The 18,039-nt window shown below is 33.1% G+C and overlaps 1 protein-coding gene across 1 annotated transcript in view; it reads left to right on the forward strand.

Annotated features, from left to right (window-relative positions):
* PKHD1 (PKHD1 ciliary IPT domain containing fibrocystin/polyductin) overlaps positions 1-18,039 on the forward strand; it is a 611,151-nt gene that overhangs the window by 271,370 nt on the left and 321,742 nt on the right. The window contains 4 exon segments of the mRNA XM_031964731.1: positions 6,682-6,873; positions 8,453-8,578; positions 15,395-15,451; positions 15,771-15,901. Coding sequence (XP_031820591.1) covers positions 6,682-6,873; positions 8,453-8,578; positions 15,395-15,451; positions 15,771-15,901 — 506 coding nt within the window.

Raw genomic sequence — 18,039 nt, forward strand, 5'->3', positions numbered from 1 at the left:
TCTTCTTCAGAGGAAAACACAGTAGTTAAAAAAAAAAGCTTCTAACCCTAATTACAGAGTAACATTACATTGCTCCCTGCCAGAGAGAATTTGTAGAAGAAGTTAAAAAAGAATTTTAATATTAAATGAGAGACATTGAGGAAAAACTAAAAAAAAAACCATCTGAGAAAAATAAGATTATGAAAAAAAGTTAACCAATTACAAAAGGATATGGAGTCTTAAAGACAAAAATAATTCTTTGAAAATTAGAATTGGTCAAGGGGAAGCCAGTGAAGCTAATAAATAACAAAACAGAATATAAAGACTGAAAAAAGAGAACAAAATGTGAAATGTCTTAAGAAAAGCAACAAATCTTAAGGATCAAGAGTAGAATTTGTTAGGAAAAAAAAACATGGCTAGTAATCATCAATCCAAAAAAAGCCAAACTTATAGACTAAATCAAGAAAAAAAACTACAATATATTTCAGCCATACTAATATTGTTTTAGATGCATTTTACGTAAGAGTAAATACATGTTATAAATATATATGTATGAGTATATGTAGATGTGTATGCATGTTGCTCTATGTGTATATATTTTGTGTGTATGGATCTGTGGGTGGGTGTGAATGTGTGTATATATATGCTTAACTATAGCCTGCTTATGGGAGGTGGGAGAGATGAAAGGGGAAAAAAAGAATAGTAAAAAATATATATACAGCAACAAACAAAAGAACAACCTATAGGGAAGCAAAGAAGAGATGGACATTCATGAATATAATTTCGTCTATTATTATATATCCTTTCTTGAACTGGTAATGTGTTGTTATATATTTTGAATCGTCTCTGATATTATATTGGACATGACAGTGTTCTGTTGTGTTCTGTTTTATTTCCCTTTTCTGTTTTTCTTTTTTCTATTCTATTTCTTTTAAATAAAAAAAATAACAACAACAAAAAAAATATAAATAGGGAATAGTAAGGGGATGTCTAGCTATTTAGTGAGTTCAATTCGCCATGCCCAGATGACCAACATCTGGCAAATGGGATGGCTGAACCCTTGTCAGTGATTTTTCTTACCAATGATCTTTATGAATAAAAAGGTGAGGTGCTACAGGGGTACTGACTGAACATATATCTTGAATTTTTTTTTAGGAAAAAAAGCAGAGCCTCACAATTATAGGCTAGTGAGCTTGATTTGCATTCCTGGAAAGTGTTTAGAACATAATACAAAAGGGATGATTAGTTAATATCTAGAAAAGGAAGCAGTGATCACACACACACACACACACACACACACACACACACACACACACAGCTTGGCTTCATTAAGAACATCTTATGCAATTCACATCTTTCTTATTGATTTATTAGACTGGTAGATAAAGGGAATGTTTTAGCTGTAGTTTAACTACACTTTAATAAAACATTTGAAAATGGTCTTAATGTCATCTTTATGTTAATGTGGGCATTCATATGCTAAATGATAGATAGTAGAATTAGGTGTATTCTGAGCTGCTTAAATAGTTGAATAGTTACTAGTGCCTTGATGCCATCTAGGAAAATATCCAGGGGAATGCCCCAGTGAATTTATGCTTAGATCTGGGCTACTTCATATTTTTATTACTGACTTAGATAAGAGTGTTGATAATAAGCTGTTCATATTTGCAGATGAAACAGGAGGGATAGTTAGAATAATAGGTAAGAATCCAGTTAGATCAAAACAGATATGAATATTGGGTCTAAGATAAAATTTAATTAGGATAAATGTGAAATATTATACTTGAGTTAAAAAAAAAAGTCAACCTCACAGTGTTCAGTCAAGTGTTCAGTCAAGAGAAAAAAATTTTTTTTTCTTCAAAAAATCAGGAAACAAAGACAAACTAAACTTTTTAATAATTAAAATAAGCCAAGAGTAGAATGAGCCATTTCAGAAAGTAGTGAGTTCCTTTTTACTTGATGATCATCAGAGTGTGGAGAAAGTTTTTCTCCTGATACAAATTGGTCTATATGACTCTTGAGATTTCTTTAAACACTGATAATCTCTAGTTTTGTGAACATCATGTAAGTAGGTGGCAGGGTGATTCTGGTCCTGAACCCCACTGATGCTCTTTCTCAACTACAATTCTTAACATTTGTGTGTGTGTCATGGGTACCTTTGTTGCAGGCTATACACCACTTCGAAGAAAAAATATTGTTCTGTTCTCCTTTCTATTAGTCTTCCCCTTTCCTTTCCTCTTTCCCATCCTACTTCCCTATAGGATGAGATGTTTCTTTGTGAAGTTAAATATGTCTGATATTCTCTCATTGAGGCAAATCTGATGAGAGTAAAATTCATACAAAGCTCATCCTTCCCTTTTCCCTTCTATTGTAATAAGTCTTTTTTTGCCTCTTCATGAGAAGCAATTTACACCATTTTAACTCTATTTTCCTCTTCTTCCAATAGAATCCCCTTTCCACCTCTAGTTGTCTTAGAAATAATAAAATAATAGAAATATATAGAAATAACACAGAATATATAAAAAATAATAATAAAAGGACCAAGAAATTAAAGAAATTATAATATTCAATGGAGAGAGAAAATTATCAGTTTATGATGATATACTTAGAATATTTTAGAGAATCATCCAAAAAAAGAATATGAGTAGATGCTCCTCAGTTGGAAAATGGATGAATAAGTTTTGGTATATGAAAGTAATAGAATATCATTGTTCAATAAAAATAATGAATAAGTTGATTTTAGAAAGGCCTGAAAAGATTTACAGAAACTAATGCTGAGTGAAATTAACAGAACCAAAAATATATTGTACATAGTAACAGTATGCTTGTGTGATGATCAACTATGTCAAACTTGGTTCTTCTCAGTGATTTAATGATTCAAGGCAATTTCAACGATATTTGCATAAAAAATGCCATCTGCATCCGGAGAGAGAACTATGAAGACTTTAAACCAATACATGTGTATGTTCATCCCCACCTCTTTTTTTCTGTCATAGTTTTTCCCTTTTGTTCTGATTTTTTTCTTCTAACATGATTCATACAGAGATGTGTATTTAAAAATTTAATATACATGTATAACTAGAAAAAGAAAAAAAATAATAAAATAAGTAGGGAAAAAAGAAATTCTTATTTTGTTTGTGAATTTAAAATAAAATAAACAGTCAGATGAGAATAATTTGTTCCAGTGGCCATGAGGATTGCTGAAGCAAGCATTGTGGAACTCTAAAAGCTTGATCAGTCATCAGAAATGCCAAGGTCATCCACAGCATCCTGAGCTATCATCTCATGTCCTCACTTTTGTCTTACCACTGGACTTTTATGATTCTGGGAAAGAGAGCGAGGCTGATGTAACTGAGACTTATATGTAACTCTGCCTCACTTAAATTCAATTCATGTGCAAATCAAGATATCATTCTGTGCTGTCATTGATTTTCTTTGAAAATGAAAGACAAATAACTACTCAGAAAAGATTGAGAACGAATAGATTATATAACTATCGAGGTAAAGTCCCTGTTTGATCTAATACTACCAATCTCACAAGTGTTTATACTATTTCAGGGTTTTGACAATATTTAACAAAAGTATTACAAAGTTTTCAAACTAAAATTAATTTTAGCTTACTTTAATTTTGCAAAGCACGATGTGCCCTTCAGAGCTACTGTGCACATCAATAAGGAACAGCAAGATAAAACAATGGCAAGGTGTTGGAATACATGGGAGAGCTGTTGGAAGACACAGGAGCCACCTAACAATGGATGCTGGAGATCCAACCCAGACCTGCAGAATGGATCTCCTCTTGTGAGAGGATGAGACAAGGAGACTGAAAGGAAGTTGCTGTTCTCTGACCTCTCTGACTGAGAGGCTGTTGTTTTGTCTGACCTCTCTCCTCTTCCCTCTGCCTCCAATTTATCTCATTCCCAGGTATCTGCAACACCTGTGTCAGTAAAGGCTGCCCTGCAACTCCTTCAGATGTTATGATCCACAGCTGTGGAGGCTCTCAGAGAATTGACTTGTCCCTTAACAACAAAATGTTTCTACTAAAAATGCTAGGGAATGCCAATATGACAAATAAAAATTGAAATAAAAAGCATTTAAGTATAAATTTTTTTAAAGAAGGATCCAAGATGGTAGGGTAAAGATAGTAACTTGCCCAAGTTCTCCTCCAGACTACTCCAAATACCTTCCAAAATGACTCTAAAATTTTAGAGCATCAGAACCCACAAAAAGCAGAATGGTACAATTTTCCAGCCAAAGGCAGTTTGGAAGTATCTGTAAGTAGGGGTCTATTGGTTGCATCAGGGTTGGTCTGGAGTGCAATTACAATGCGGGCTGTGCTAGCAGAGTCTGGGACTCTGGAAACAGGAAAATGGCAGTGATCTGCAGACCTCTCAGCCCATAGAGGCCAAGGACAACTCAGCAAGAATGGTTTGGTGGGCTAGGGTGTTAGAGGAGCCCCAGATAGTCTTTGGGAGTCATTGAATTGACAGCTAGGTTTCTGGAAATACAATGATAATAGAGAAATAGAAGCTGCCCTCAACTAACTTATGTTCTATTAGTATGACTACATGTATGCATATTGGCATATATCGATATATATATATATATATATGCACACAAACATATATATATGTATATATATATGTATTCCAAGTTATATTCAAAGGCATGGGATTTATCTTTGAGTTACTCTGAGCAGCTATTTGGTAGCTATTCTGCTGTGCTATTTTGTCTCCTTTTCTCTCTTGTTTTCTTCCTCATCCTCATCCTTTTCCACTCACTTTGTGCTAATCACACAATTAGCTGGAAAAATCCAACTGTGAAATGTAAGTTACAAAAACCCAGAAAAACTCATACTATTATTTCTCTTTTGTGCTAACCATTGTGACCTTTTTGCAGTACCATTCTGACAAACTATCTCTCCCTCCCCTATAATAATGTCTCCAAATTATAAACCATCCAGATAGAGGCTAAGGAATAAATGATAATAGTAGAAGAATAAAGCATGCTGTGATTACATAATAATTCTTACAATGATCAGTTATGATAAGATCATTTTCTTCAACATTTCCTCCAGGGCTTTTTTTAGGAGTGGGAAGGGGTTATAGTTGAATTAAACATTTATTTAGCCTGGATTTGTAGGTTACAATCTGCATCTTTGTTACAGTAAATTGACTTGTGGATTTTTGGAAATAACTGAGTGAAGGCAGCCTTGTGTCCTACTTATTGAAAGTATTTAATTAATATTTTACATTGGAGAATCTGCTTCAATTCAAGAAAGGTTTTTAAATTAAATAAATAATAAGCCTGTTCTGTACAGGTGAATCCTCTCTAGCTGGAGAAATATCACAAGCCTTTGTAAATGTTTCAGGTCCAACTATAGTAGTAGTTTCTCCATTCTGTGGATGAGTATTCAAGTTAAATAAAATTAAGGATAGGGAGTAAGAATTGAATTCAGAAATCATGGTTCAGAATCAAGTATTATGTTGCCTTGTGGGGCCTGGACTAAGTAGTCTTAATCACTGTTCCCACTCTAGTTCTTATCTGATTCACATTCACTGATCTGTGTGATTTTTATTTTAACTGATATAAGTGATTTGAGTTAAGTGACCAAAATTCTGCCATATTTTCTGGGGGAATCAGGTCTTCTCCTGTTCTCATATACTTAACCCAATTTCATTAGTGGTATAAATGACTTCTCTGGAAAAATTGTGAGGACTTAAGGAAACTAATGACAACATTAATAATTATTTATATTTATACTTCATATTTCCTAAAATGTATTACATGTATTATATTATTTGATTCTAATAATCCATGAAATAGATTATTATGATTATCTCCCTTCTATAGATGAAGAAAATGAGTTTCACATAGATTAAGAGAATTTTCCTTTTATTAATTAATGTGGAGATTCAAATCTAGGTCTTCTGAATCTATTCAGGGATCTTGCTATGATTATGGATCTTGCCACATACTCTAAAGGGTAGTTAGGTTTCTTTTTAGTTAGAACTAGAAGGAATTGGACATAGTATTCTTTCCTTGTTTAAAAAGAATGTTTACAGAGGATTCTATCCAGAAGATGAATGCTAGACTGAAATGACCATATTTAAACCTCTTCCAAGATGTTCAAACTGTATCCCAAGTTATTTTATTGTCCTTTCCCATAGAAAGTGAATATAGGAACTTTCTAGCAATTCAGAAAATGGAAGGACAAAACAGTGAAAAAAGATATTGAACAGGAAAAAGAGGACTTGGAGTCAGGAAGATTTATCATCCTGAGTTCAAATTTGACCTCAGACACTTGAAAGCTGTGTGATTCTGGGCAAGTAGCCCTGTTTGTCTCAGTTTCTCATCTGTAAAATAAACTGGAGAAGGAAATGGTAAACGACTCTAGTATCTTTGCCAAGAAAACTCCAAAAGGGGTTGTGAGGAGGAGAACACAAGTTAAATGATTGAACAATAATATCTTTCCAAATATTGTGCTATCTCTCAAGGAGAATTCCAATCTCAATTACAAAGAAATCACATAGACTATTTATAAACTTCCAAAATGCATTTTAAAATGAAGCACAGAATCAAACTTGACTTACAAAATGCATTTTTGGGAGCTAATCTCTAACACTAAGGGAGATATACTTGCATCATGCTTGCTTTTGTCAAGAGTATTCTATTTTTGTGACACTTCCCTTTACTGTGTTTCAGATGGTTTCCAGCACTGCTTGTATTCAAGGAGCAAAAAGAATTTTGGATTCGTTGATCTGGGGGCTGTGGTTATTATGCAGTCCTTCCCAGGAGAACCCAGCCAGGTCCAACTACAAGGAGTCCACTTTCAGTACATGGGACAAGCCTTTCAGAGACACTTATGTGCACTAAATGTGATTGGATCTATGAAAAGTAAAGTGTTAGAACTATGATATTCCATGTACTTCTTTTTGCTTCCTCACTTTTTTTTTCTATTTTACTATTTTCCCTTTCCATTAAAATGGAGAAATAATAGATTTCTATTACATGTATGAGAGACCAGAAAAAAGAATTGATGCATTTTTATATGCTTTGATTTCAGTACCACCCAAAGGTCCCTTTGCCTACATTGTTGTCCTGATTAACCAAGGATGATGCTGGAATTCCTCCTAGTCTTCATGCCTTCTTTAAAATGCAATTATATGTTTCTTGGGAGGAGGAAAGCATTCTTAGCATACAAGCTACAGATTCTAGAATTTCAAGATAACTTGAAGGACCCTAGCATTGTGAAAAAGTTACAGTGGCCACACTCAAGATACTCTCCTACTAGCTAAAAGTTGGAGGCTACTGTTGAACTTAGAATCTCTGATCTGGAGTTTCAGTAGCTCATCCACTTAATTTCTGAACCTCAGTTGCCTCATCTATAAAATGAGAGCAGTTAGGTGATTCAATGAATAGAACTCCAGCTTTGGAGTCAGAAGACTGGAGTCCAGATTCAGCCTCAGACACTTGATACTTACTAGCTATTTGACCCTGGACAAGTCACCTAATCCTGATTGCCTTACTAAAAAATCAAAATAAAACAAAATAGGTTCTTAACTTTTATAGTAATTGGGGAAAAAAATCACAATTAAATGGAAAAAAGAAAAAACAAAAAGAAATAAAATGAGGTATTAAATTATATAGACTTTAAGGGTTATTCTGTCTCTGAATGTATGATTGTAAGACCTTGACATACTACTTTTCAAAGTTTGTTCTGGTGATTGCTCCCCTATATTAAAATAGTTTTCAAATTAAAAATAAAACTCTTGCATTCAATTTTTGTCCTGACTAGGGATAAGTATTGGCTTGCGCCTTCCTAATCCTCAGCTTCCTTATCTGTAAAATGAGGAAATTGGACTAGATGGCCTCTTTTGTCCCTTCAAACTTTCAATCCATGCTTTTATGAGCCCTATTATTCATCACAGAAAAATCTTTGCTAGCATTTTAAAATTATGCTATCTCTCAAGAAAATTTGCATTCACAATATAGCTTATCCCTTACCTCATATAACATAATACTGTTAAAAAAATAAAAAAAAGATCCAAACTTTTATGTCAACTGTCAAATTATACTCCTTACTCCCTCCTGAAGTCTAAAGAAATCTTGTCATATTCTAGGCAGATTGTGAAGTCTGTGGGACAAATAATAATAACTTTTGTAATAGTCACATATTCATGTATCACCTAAAATGTTTTCCCATCCTCTAATATAGTTTTCATAGTTTAGTTTTTGATTTGCTTTTAATCAAGTTGTACTTTTTGCATTAACATTTTTGAGTCCCACTTCCTTGGAAATTCATCTTAGCCAAGTTGACTTCTCTTGGTGTTGTCACTCCCTCAAACTTATCTGTGTCAGTGAGTGCATGATATCTTACACAACATGGTTTTCTTGGTTTCTTTAGCAGAGGCAGTAGGTCCATGAACAAAACAACATTTCTCTTCTTGACATATTATTTCCATTCTTGTTCTAGATTCATATATCCGGGGATGTTCATTGTGGGATTCCTTCAGCAGGGGCCTTAGCCTGTCCAAGACCTCAAATCTCATTGTGGAGAAAAACGTGTTCTATAACATTTTAGGCCATGGAATACTAGTTGGTGAGTTAAAAAAGGTTTGTCACCATCAGAAATCCTGAGCACAACATTTTGTTGTTTTCCTCCAAGTGACATCTATCATTTCAAAATTCAAAGTTTCCATTTGCTTATGTGCTAACCTCTGGTGCCTACAACATGCTTGTGGTTCACAGAATTGGTTATTCAGAATTTTGGGCCAGTGAATGACCCTACATGTGAATTTTGAGTCCAAGGAAAGAAGTACCAATTTAGGACACCATAGGTTTTATATTCAAATTTACTTTTATATTTAAGTCCTATCCCAGATACTCACTACCTGTGTGCTTCTCAGCAAGACACTTAACCTCTAAGTATCATTTCCCTTATCTGTAAAATGCAAATAATAATAGCACCCTATGGTTCCAGAAGCCAAGATGATGTAGTAAGCAAAAAATACCATAACTCTCATATTTCCTCCAAACTTTTGTTTTGAAAAATTATGCTTTGATCCTCATTCAGTCTGCATAGTTCTTTCTCTGGATGTGGATGGCATTTTCCATCCCAAATATATTGGAATTGTCTTGTATGACTGTATTGCTGAAAAGTCTGTCATATTGATAATTACACAATCTTAATGTATACATTCTTAAAGAAGTTGAGTGAGTTACAGCTTCATGATTAGATAGAGAGCTTTACAAAATATAAAACAGATAATTTTGATTGTATTGAATTAAATAGCTTTTGCACAAACAAACCAATGTAACCAAAATTTGAAGGAAAGCAGAAAGTTGCTGGGAAACAATCTTTATAGCATGTGTCTCTGATCAAGGCCTCATTTCCCAAATATATAGAGAACTGAGTCAAATCTATAAGAATGCAAGATATTCCCCAACTGATAAATGGTCAAAGGATATAGACAGTTTTCAGATAAGAAATAAAAGCTATGTATAAGGATACAAAAAGGGATTCTAAATCATTTTTGATAAGAGAAATGAAAATTAAAATATACAGATTAAATTGGCTAAGATGACAACAAAAGGAAAATGAAAATATTAGACTGGATGTGGGAAAATTGAGATACTAATGCACTATTGGTGGAGCTGTGAACTGATCCACCCATTCTGGAGAACAATTTGAAAATTGTTGTCAAAAGACAACCAACATCCTGCCATTTAGGGGAGGGGGTGGGGGGGGGGTAAGAGGTGAAAAATTGGAACAAGAGGTTTGGCATTTGTTAATGCTGTAAAGTTACCCATGTATATATCCTGTAAATTAAAGGCTATTAAATAAAAACAAAACAAAACAAAACAAAAACAAAAAAAAAAACAAAAACAAAAAAAAAAACAAAAGACAACCAAAATGTACATACCCTTTGATAGAGTAATACAATTAGCTTTGTATCCTAAAGACATCATAAAAAAGGGAAAAAGACCTACACATGTACAAAAATATTTATAGCAGCCCTTTTCATAGTGGCAAAATATTGGAAGTTAAGGAGATATCCATTAATTGGGGAAAGATTGAACAATTTAGCTTTATGAATATAATTGAATACTATTGTGTAGTAAGAAATGATGAACAGGCAGATTTCAGAAAAACCTGGCAAGACTTGTATGAATTGATGCAAAGTGAAATAAATGGAACCCAGAAAACTTGATGAATGACTATAAATGACTCAGCTTTTCTCTGAAACACAATGATCCAAAACAAGCATAAAGGACTCATGAAATAAAATGTTACTCATATACAGATTTAGAAACTGATGAACTTTGAATATAAATTGAAACATACTTTTTTCACTTAGACTTTTTCATGTTTTTTTTCCCTTTTATCTGTTTCTTTTTTTACAACTATGACAAATATGGGAATATGGTTTTACATATTAGTACATATATAACGTATATATATATATATATATATATATATATATATATATATATATATACGATTTGGGGAGTAGAAGAGGGTAGCAAGTGAGAAAAATCTTTAGACACCTTCTTCCTCTTGTTCTCATCAAAATCATTTAAGTGTGTCTTCAGAGTTTGATTCTTGACAGTCTTTGATATTTCTTGAGGTAACCTTCCATACATGTACTCCTACATTTGTGATTGCTTCTTGCTTCTCATTTTCTAGTCAGATTTAGTTCTATTTGATGTCTCAACTTTTTTTTTTCCCTTTGATTCCCAGACAGGTGAATTTTAATTTGAATCTAATACTAAAATTTCCCCATTAAACACTTTATTTAACAGATCTTCAAGTTTTGCAGTTTCATTTTTACAAGATTTTGAGTGTCTAAAGTAATGTTAACAAACTTCACTTGATTAAGATTTTTTTGAGGTAATTGGGGTTAAGTGACTTGCCCAGGGTCACATAGCTTAGTAATTACCTAAGACTGAATTTGAACTCCAGTCCTTCTTACTCAGGGCTAATATTCTATCCACTGAGCCACATAGCTGCTTCTGACTAAAGAAGATTTTAAAGTTGGACAAAGAAGATAGAAGTAAGAGCTAGGTAAGCACTGAAGATGAATACAAAAGAGAAGAATGGCCTTATAGGAATACAGACAATTAGGTAGTGGAGTAGATAGAGTACTGTATCTGGAGTCAGGAAGACCTGAGTTTAAAACTAGTCTCACTTACTAGCTGTGTGACCTTGGACAAGGCCAGTTTCTCTCTACCTCAGTTTCTTCATCTTTAAATAGGGATAATAATAGCATCTACCTCTCATAATTGTTTCAAGGATCAAATCAGATAATTGTGAAGTATATTGCATACTTTAAGCTATATAAATGTTAGTTATTATTATTATTATTAAAACTAAAGAGACTCAAGTTTAGAATGAGCTGAACAAAGATAATGAATTTTGAGGAAAATAGAACAAGGTCAACAATATTCCGGGTATCTAAAACAATGTTATTGATGAATTGTTGTTACAGCTATTTACAAAAATAAAAAGCATAAAGAATAGGAAAAGTCCAGAAGAACACGATTGGGCAAATTACACCTCAATTTTGAAAAAAAAAAAAAAAAAAAAAAAGGAAGAAAATTTATCCTTCATACTATATAGGTCAGTAAACTAGATATCTACTTTAAGGAAAATGTGAGTATGAATTATTTAAGGGGTGCTTCTTATTCTTTTGAATAAGCATAATTTATATAAAAAAAGTTATGGCAGATAAATGTCACTTGCTTTTTGACAGAGTTATTTTCACTAAAATCAAAAAAGTGGTTCAGACAGGACTTAGTAGAGTTTATGTGGACAGAGTATAGCCTTTGGTAGATCCTATTAAGTGAGAAATGCTTTAAAGATAGGCTCAGAAGACTTATTTCAGAAAAGCCTGGAAAGAGTTACATGAACTGATGCTTGAGTGAAGTGAGCACAACTAAGAGGACATAATTAATAGTAATTCACATTATGTGATGATCAACTATCAAGGCAATTCCATAGACTTGGGATGGAAAATGCTAGAGAACTATGGAGACTGAATGTGGATCAAAGGATAGTATTTTCACTTTTACTTATTTGTTTGTTTTCCTCATGATTTTTTCCCTTTTGATCTGATTTTTTCTTGGATAATGTGACATATTTAAAAGGGTAGCACATATTTAACCTATATTAGATTGCTTGCTGTCCTGGGAAGAGGAGAGGTAAAGGAGAGAGAGAAAATTTTGGAACACAAAGTCTTACAAAAATGAATGTTGAAAACTATCTTTACATATATTCAGAAAAATAAAATACTATTAAGATAAAACATAGATAATAAAGACAAGCTCAGTGAAAAACTTCATATTTATTTTCAGAAGGTCAGTCCAGAGAAATTTTGAGATTCCTGTGACTAAATATTGGCTAATAACTTTTCAGTTAGAGCACCTTAAAAAAAAAAAAAAAACATTTTACTCGGTGAAAGGGCTTACCCTCCACCATGAGATCATGCCATTGAAATATTTAAATCCTAGATTAACAGATAAGGGAAATGCTAAAGGCACAGGGTACCTAGCATCCAGCAGGCTTGTATGGTAGCCTTGTGAATAAATTAAAAAGATGTAGAACTGGTGATAATATAATTAGGTGGTTTCATAATTTCTGGAATGACTAATGGAGTGCCACAACATTTTTTGGCTCTATTATATCAGATATTTTGAATAATTCCTTCAGTGATATGCTTATCAAATTTTTAGATGACATAAATCTTAACATGGTGGTTAAGATGCTGGAGGATTAACTGGAATCCAAAAAGGTTTCTATTGGTTGAAATATGGATTGAATCCAATAAAATATTATTTATCACAGAGAAGTGAAAAGTGCTATACTTATATTCAAAAAGTGAATAGATTTTGCTCATTTTACTCTGGATCAATTCATACAAATCTTCACAGATTTATCTAAAACCATTCTCTTTGACCAAATCATAAATGACATAATAGTATTCCATTACATTCATATACTGTAAATTGCTACCATCTCCTGACAGAGAGGAGATAGATTAACTATATAGACATAGTCAATATGGGAATTCATTTTGCTTGACTATCATATTTGTGACTTTTGCTTTTTTTCTTCCTTCTAGCTTTGGGGATGGGAGAAAGAGAAAGAATTCTTGTTAACTGAAAAAATAATTCAATTAAAACTGAAAACTCAACTGTATAAATGTGATGTGATTGATGTAGATAGAAAACATTCCTTGTGAAAAGGTGTTGTCTTTTTTGTGTGATTACAAGTTGAATTTGAATCAACAGAATGATTTGGTAACTGATAAAACTAGTGGTTGCTTAGGTTTTATAATAAAAATCTGATGTGAAATATGTAGCAGTAGGCAGTTCCACTATACTGTACCCTATTCAGATCACATCTAGGATACAGTATTCATTTCTGGATATTAACACTAATGAGCAAGAACACATGCAGCACTGAATAAACTAGAAATATTTGCCCTTAAGAAAACTTAAAGGGTGAGACAGGGGATGAATATAATTACTCTTTTTCAAATATTTCAAACTCTTTATTGGTAGTATCATTGGATATATTCTGACTGACCCCCAAAAGAAGAAATAGGTAGAATTATGCAAAAGTAGATTTGGGTTTGATGTAAGAGGGAAAAAGTCCTGACAGTGTTACATAAAAATAGCCAGAGAACCTGAGTTCATGCTATGTCTCTGCCATTTTTTGTGCACCATTGGTTATGTCTCTTAACCTCCAACTTTATTTTCCTTATTGGAGTAGATGATCTTTAAGGTTCTTTCCGGATCAAACATATGATCCCTCAGATTGTCATAGTGATTTCTACTGCTGAATTTTCTTGATTAGAAAGATTTTTAATCAAAAAGGAGGTGATTATTCCCTAGACTTCATCATAGCTCACTTTCCTCAACCATTTTTCAAACTCCTTTCTCCTTTTGGTGATTTCCATTTTGAGGAAGAGCAAAGACTAAGTATTCTTCATTTCCTTTTTTTCCCTACCAGATAGATTTTGTTTTTGTTTTTCTTTCTCTTTATGTTGCTATTACTTAGCATCGTGATTAGCACATAGTAAGATAATAAATGCTCTCTTTTTATAGATGAAGAAAATGAGACCCTTGGAAGTTAATGATTTGACTTGATTTGATCACTTGCCAGGGATAAATATTATTCTTTGGACTTGTATTCACAGCACCTAGAACATTGCCTGGTACTTAATACTGAGATGTAATTAATTCTGAATGATTAATTAGTCATTCTTGTTCAGGTACATCACCTAGTAATCATTCCCTTTCAACTAAGATATTGTAGTTCTAGATGAAATCACATTCTTTTTTAATGCCTCTAACCTTACAAGTGAAAAAATTTAGGGACCTAGAGGAGGGAATCTGGAAAGCAGCCTTTAGGCATGTTTTAACAGAAAGAAGTTACTTAGTCATGGGTTAGAGTGGAACACGTAAGAACAACTGAGAAAAATCTGTAAAAGACTGGAATTAAGAAAGCTGTATATCAGGCCACAAATTTTAACCACCTAAAGAAATCCAAGAGTTAAAAGTTTCTTTATGTTAACAGTTTATATTGGGAAAGGGACACAAGTTTACATTTCTTTAAATCTCTGAATTACATGTCATATTTAGAAATGTTCTATGCTAATTGGAGTAGTGGATTCCAAATTTATGTTTTAAAACTTTTTAAAGAAATAAGCTTATAAAGCTTTTTACCTATTATATCATTTGGTCCTAACAACAACCCTGTGAGGTTGGTATTATTATTTTCCCTATTGTATAGATGAAGAAAGATGTTTAATGATTTGTTAATCACAAAGGGAGTAAATGTCAGAAGCTGAATTTAAATTTAAGATTTTCTGACTCCAAGCCCAGTGCTGTGTTCTCTATGCCACCTAGCTGACTTCTGAAAAAAGTATAACCAAGTGGAAAAGTATAATCTTCTTTGTTTTTTCAATTGCCTATACTGTATGAAAAGTGATTGTGAGATCCATTGAGATCTCTGACACCAGTATCCACCTGCATCTGTAAAAAAAAAATCACAGAAATATGCATACTAGACTCACAAAATCTGACCCATAAAATAACAAAAAACAGCATGAAATGGTGGTGTCTTCTTTCTTGGGGGTAGTTAATTTCTGACTATCCTAGGAACAAAGTGATAATAGTGTTTGTTTCTTTGTTCCTCTGTTTCAGTTTATCTCTCAGGCCATCTCTGTCTCTTTGTCTTTCTCCCAATTTCAATGTTTACAATTCATGGGTCCTGAAAATCTCAGTTTTTCTGTGTAATTCCTAACTTTAAAAAGTTTAAAAAAAAAAAAAAAAGGAAATATGGTTGGTATGTCTTGTTTTGTTCAGTGGCATGAAATGTGCTCTGGTTACACTGTATTTTTTTCCTCAGGGACTTACATGGAAATGAGACATCACCCTTGGAAGGCCGTCCCCAGAAGAAAAACTGGTAAATAGATGAATTTGTTTTAAATATATTATAATAAATTTAGGATGTCAAGTATTTTACACAGTAAGCCGATGGCATAATGTATAATGTCTTAAGTATTCTTAAATATGCTCAGCACAGTTTGTCTATACTGTGTATATTTTATACCTACATATGCATACCATATGATATATATATATATATATATATATATATATATTCTGTGTAATCTGTCAAACATATAATCAATTAGTAAAATCAAGAGGATTTGACCAGTAAAGATGATTATTAATTGTTTTAAAGCTTCTCCTTTTGATTTCTTTCTTTTTTTTGCATGTAGACTTCTCAAGACAGGGCAATATAGTAAGAAACAATGTGGTAATTGGAGTTTTGGGAACTGAAGGTCTTTCTAATATTGAGGTATTGTCACCAGCTGGCATCTACATCCAAGATCCAACCAATGCTGTAGAGGTAAGGCTATAAGCTTTGTTAAGAGAAAGATGACAACTGAGGAGGCATGAATTCTCAAGAGGCTCATTTGTAGAAAAAATTCAATTGAATAATAGCAATTGTGAGAAGGAATGGAGTTGAAGTTTTTTGTACATTAGAACAGTATAACCAATTAATTGTCAATCAATTGCCCTATGGCTCACATTACCATTTCTGTGACTTCCTGAAGCAGAACATCTTTTCATGGCCACTACTTCCCTATGTGCATTTCCTTCCTGTATTAAAATATGCAACACACACTATGAACCTTTTCCCCAAACCTCTAATTGCAATGGTAGGTTTGGCTCCCAAAACTTAGATGGGAGTCAGGAAGACTTGAATTCAAATCCAGCCTCAGATACTTACTAGCTTTGTTATCCTGGGTGAATCATTTCTCTTGTCTGCCTCAATTTTCTTAATTGTAAAACAGGTATAAAAATAACACATCTTTCAGGGATATTGTGAGGAGCAAATGAAATAATAATTAGAAAGTATTTAGCACAGTGCCTGGCATATAGTAAGTGATGACAATGATGATGTGCTTTTTATGTACCAACCATTATAGTAGTACTCCAAGGACAAAAATTAAATTATACCAAGGAATAATATTAAACTATGTAAAAATTAAACAATAACAAATAAATTAAGCAATACCAGATCTCTAAGGAACTAGATAATACTCTATTGGAGGAAAGCAACACTATATGAAAGGAAGTTAGGTATTCTAAGAGGTACAGTTGAGGAGCAAATACATTACAGACATGGGGAAAGGATGTGCAAAGATTCACAGATGAGAGAGAATATTTTATATAAGTAATAGCAAGTAAGCTAGTTTGACTTGAGCAGAGAGTGTGAGGAGAAAAACAAGTATGAACCTTAGAAAAATATGTTGGAACCAGATTATTAAAGGGATTTAAAATCCAAACAGTAAGGTTTGTATTTTATTTTTGAGGTAAGGAGGAACTTCCAGAAGCTTCTTGGTTCCAATTTGATAGTTAGGTTTGTAAAGAGGGATAATGGTAGATTAATAGTCTAGTTTTTCCTCTTTCTGTGACTGAAACAAATGGACTGTCCATGAATGGGTTAAAGCAAAAAAAAAAATTCAGAATCCTTTGCTGAGAGGTTATTGTGTCCATGGATATAAAGCCAGTGAAGTTTCTGAGGAGCAGATAGAATGAGCTTCTTGTTTTCCTTTCTGCTCTTGATCGTATGTTTTCAATTACCTTCAGCTGAATAACCCTTAATAAAAGTTGTGGTTATCTCTTTAACTTTCCTCCAGACTCTTAATTATGTTTATTCCAAGTACAGCACTTAGACACCATTTTAGGTACCTAATGGGGGCATCTAATATGCTTGTGAGGAAAGCAGGCAGAACTGCAAGGATCCTAGGAAATGGAAACTCCTGTACCTGAAAACATTGGAATTGCATTGGGCTTGTAAGACACTGCAGAATATCTTGTGCATTTATTTTTTCTCAGTTTAGATCCAAAGAGCATCCCATTTTTGGATGCTTTGGGAATCATGTAGCTATCGAATCTTGGATATATTGAATAACATCAGAGTCACATCTTTCTGTTTTTAGGCATGACCACATCTACACCAAGCATTGCAAGCCATGGGTAACATTGGTTTTATCTGTATTAAATAGTAACACTTTTGGAGACAGATATCCATAGTGTCCTCAACTGGAGAAAGCTGATTGCGTGAAAATCTCTTCAGTCAATTTGGGTTAATATTGACTGTCAATTCAGGCAAGACTCAATCATCAGAGAGAAAACATTCACTTTAGAAATGGCCTATGAAAATGTCCAAAAGCATTTGAGAAATTCCTGTATCCTTTTCATTTCTTCCATGATCTTAGAACATACTTTACATTTCAGATATATAACAATTTGTACTTCAATTTACAACACATAAGGAAATAAACAAATTAATTCTCTCTCTAGTGAATTTGGGGTCAGAGAACCTAATCTTGAATTTCAGATTTGTTACTTAATATTTACATATACCTGGATTAGCTATGTCCTTCTCTAGACTGTTTCCTGACATGCAAAATGAGAATTATGATCTCCAAGGTCTCTTCCAACTCTCAATTTATTATGTTAAGAGGCCCATGAAGA

The sequence above is a fragment of the Sarcophilus harrisii genome, chromosome 4, assembly GCF_902635505.1.
Source record: "Sarcophilus harrisii chromosome 4, mSarHar1.11, whole genome shotgun sequence".
NCBI lineage: Eukaryota > Metazoa > Chordata > Mammalia > Dasyuromorphia > Dasyuridae > Sarcophilus > Sarcophilus harrisii.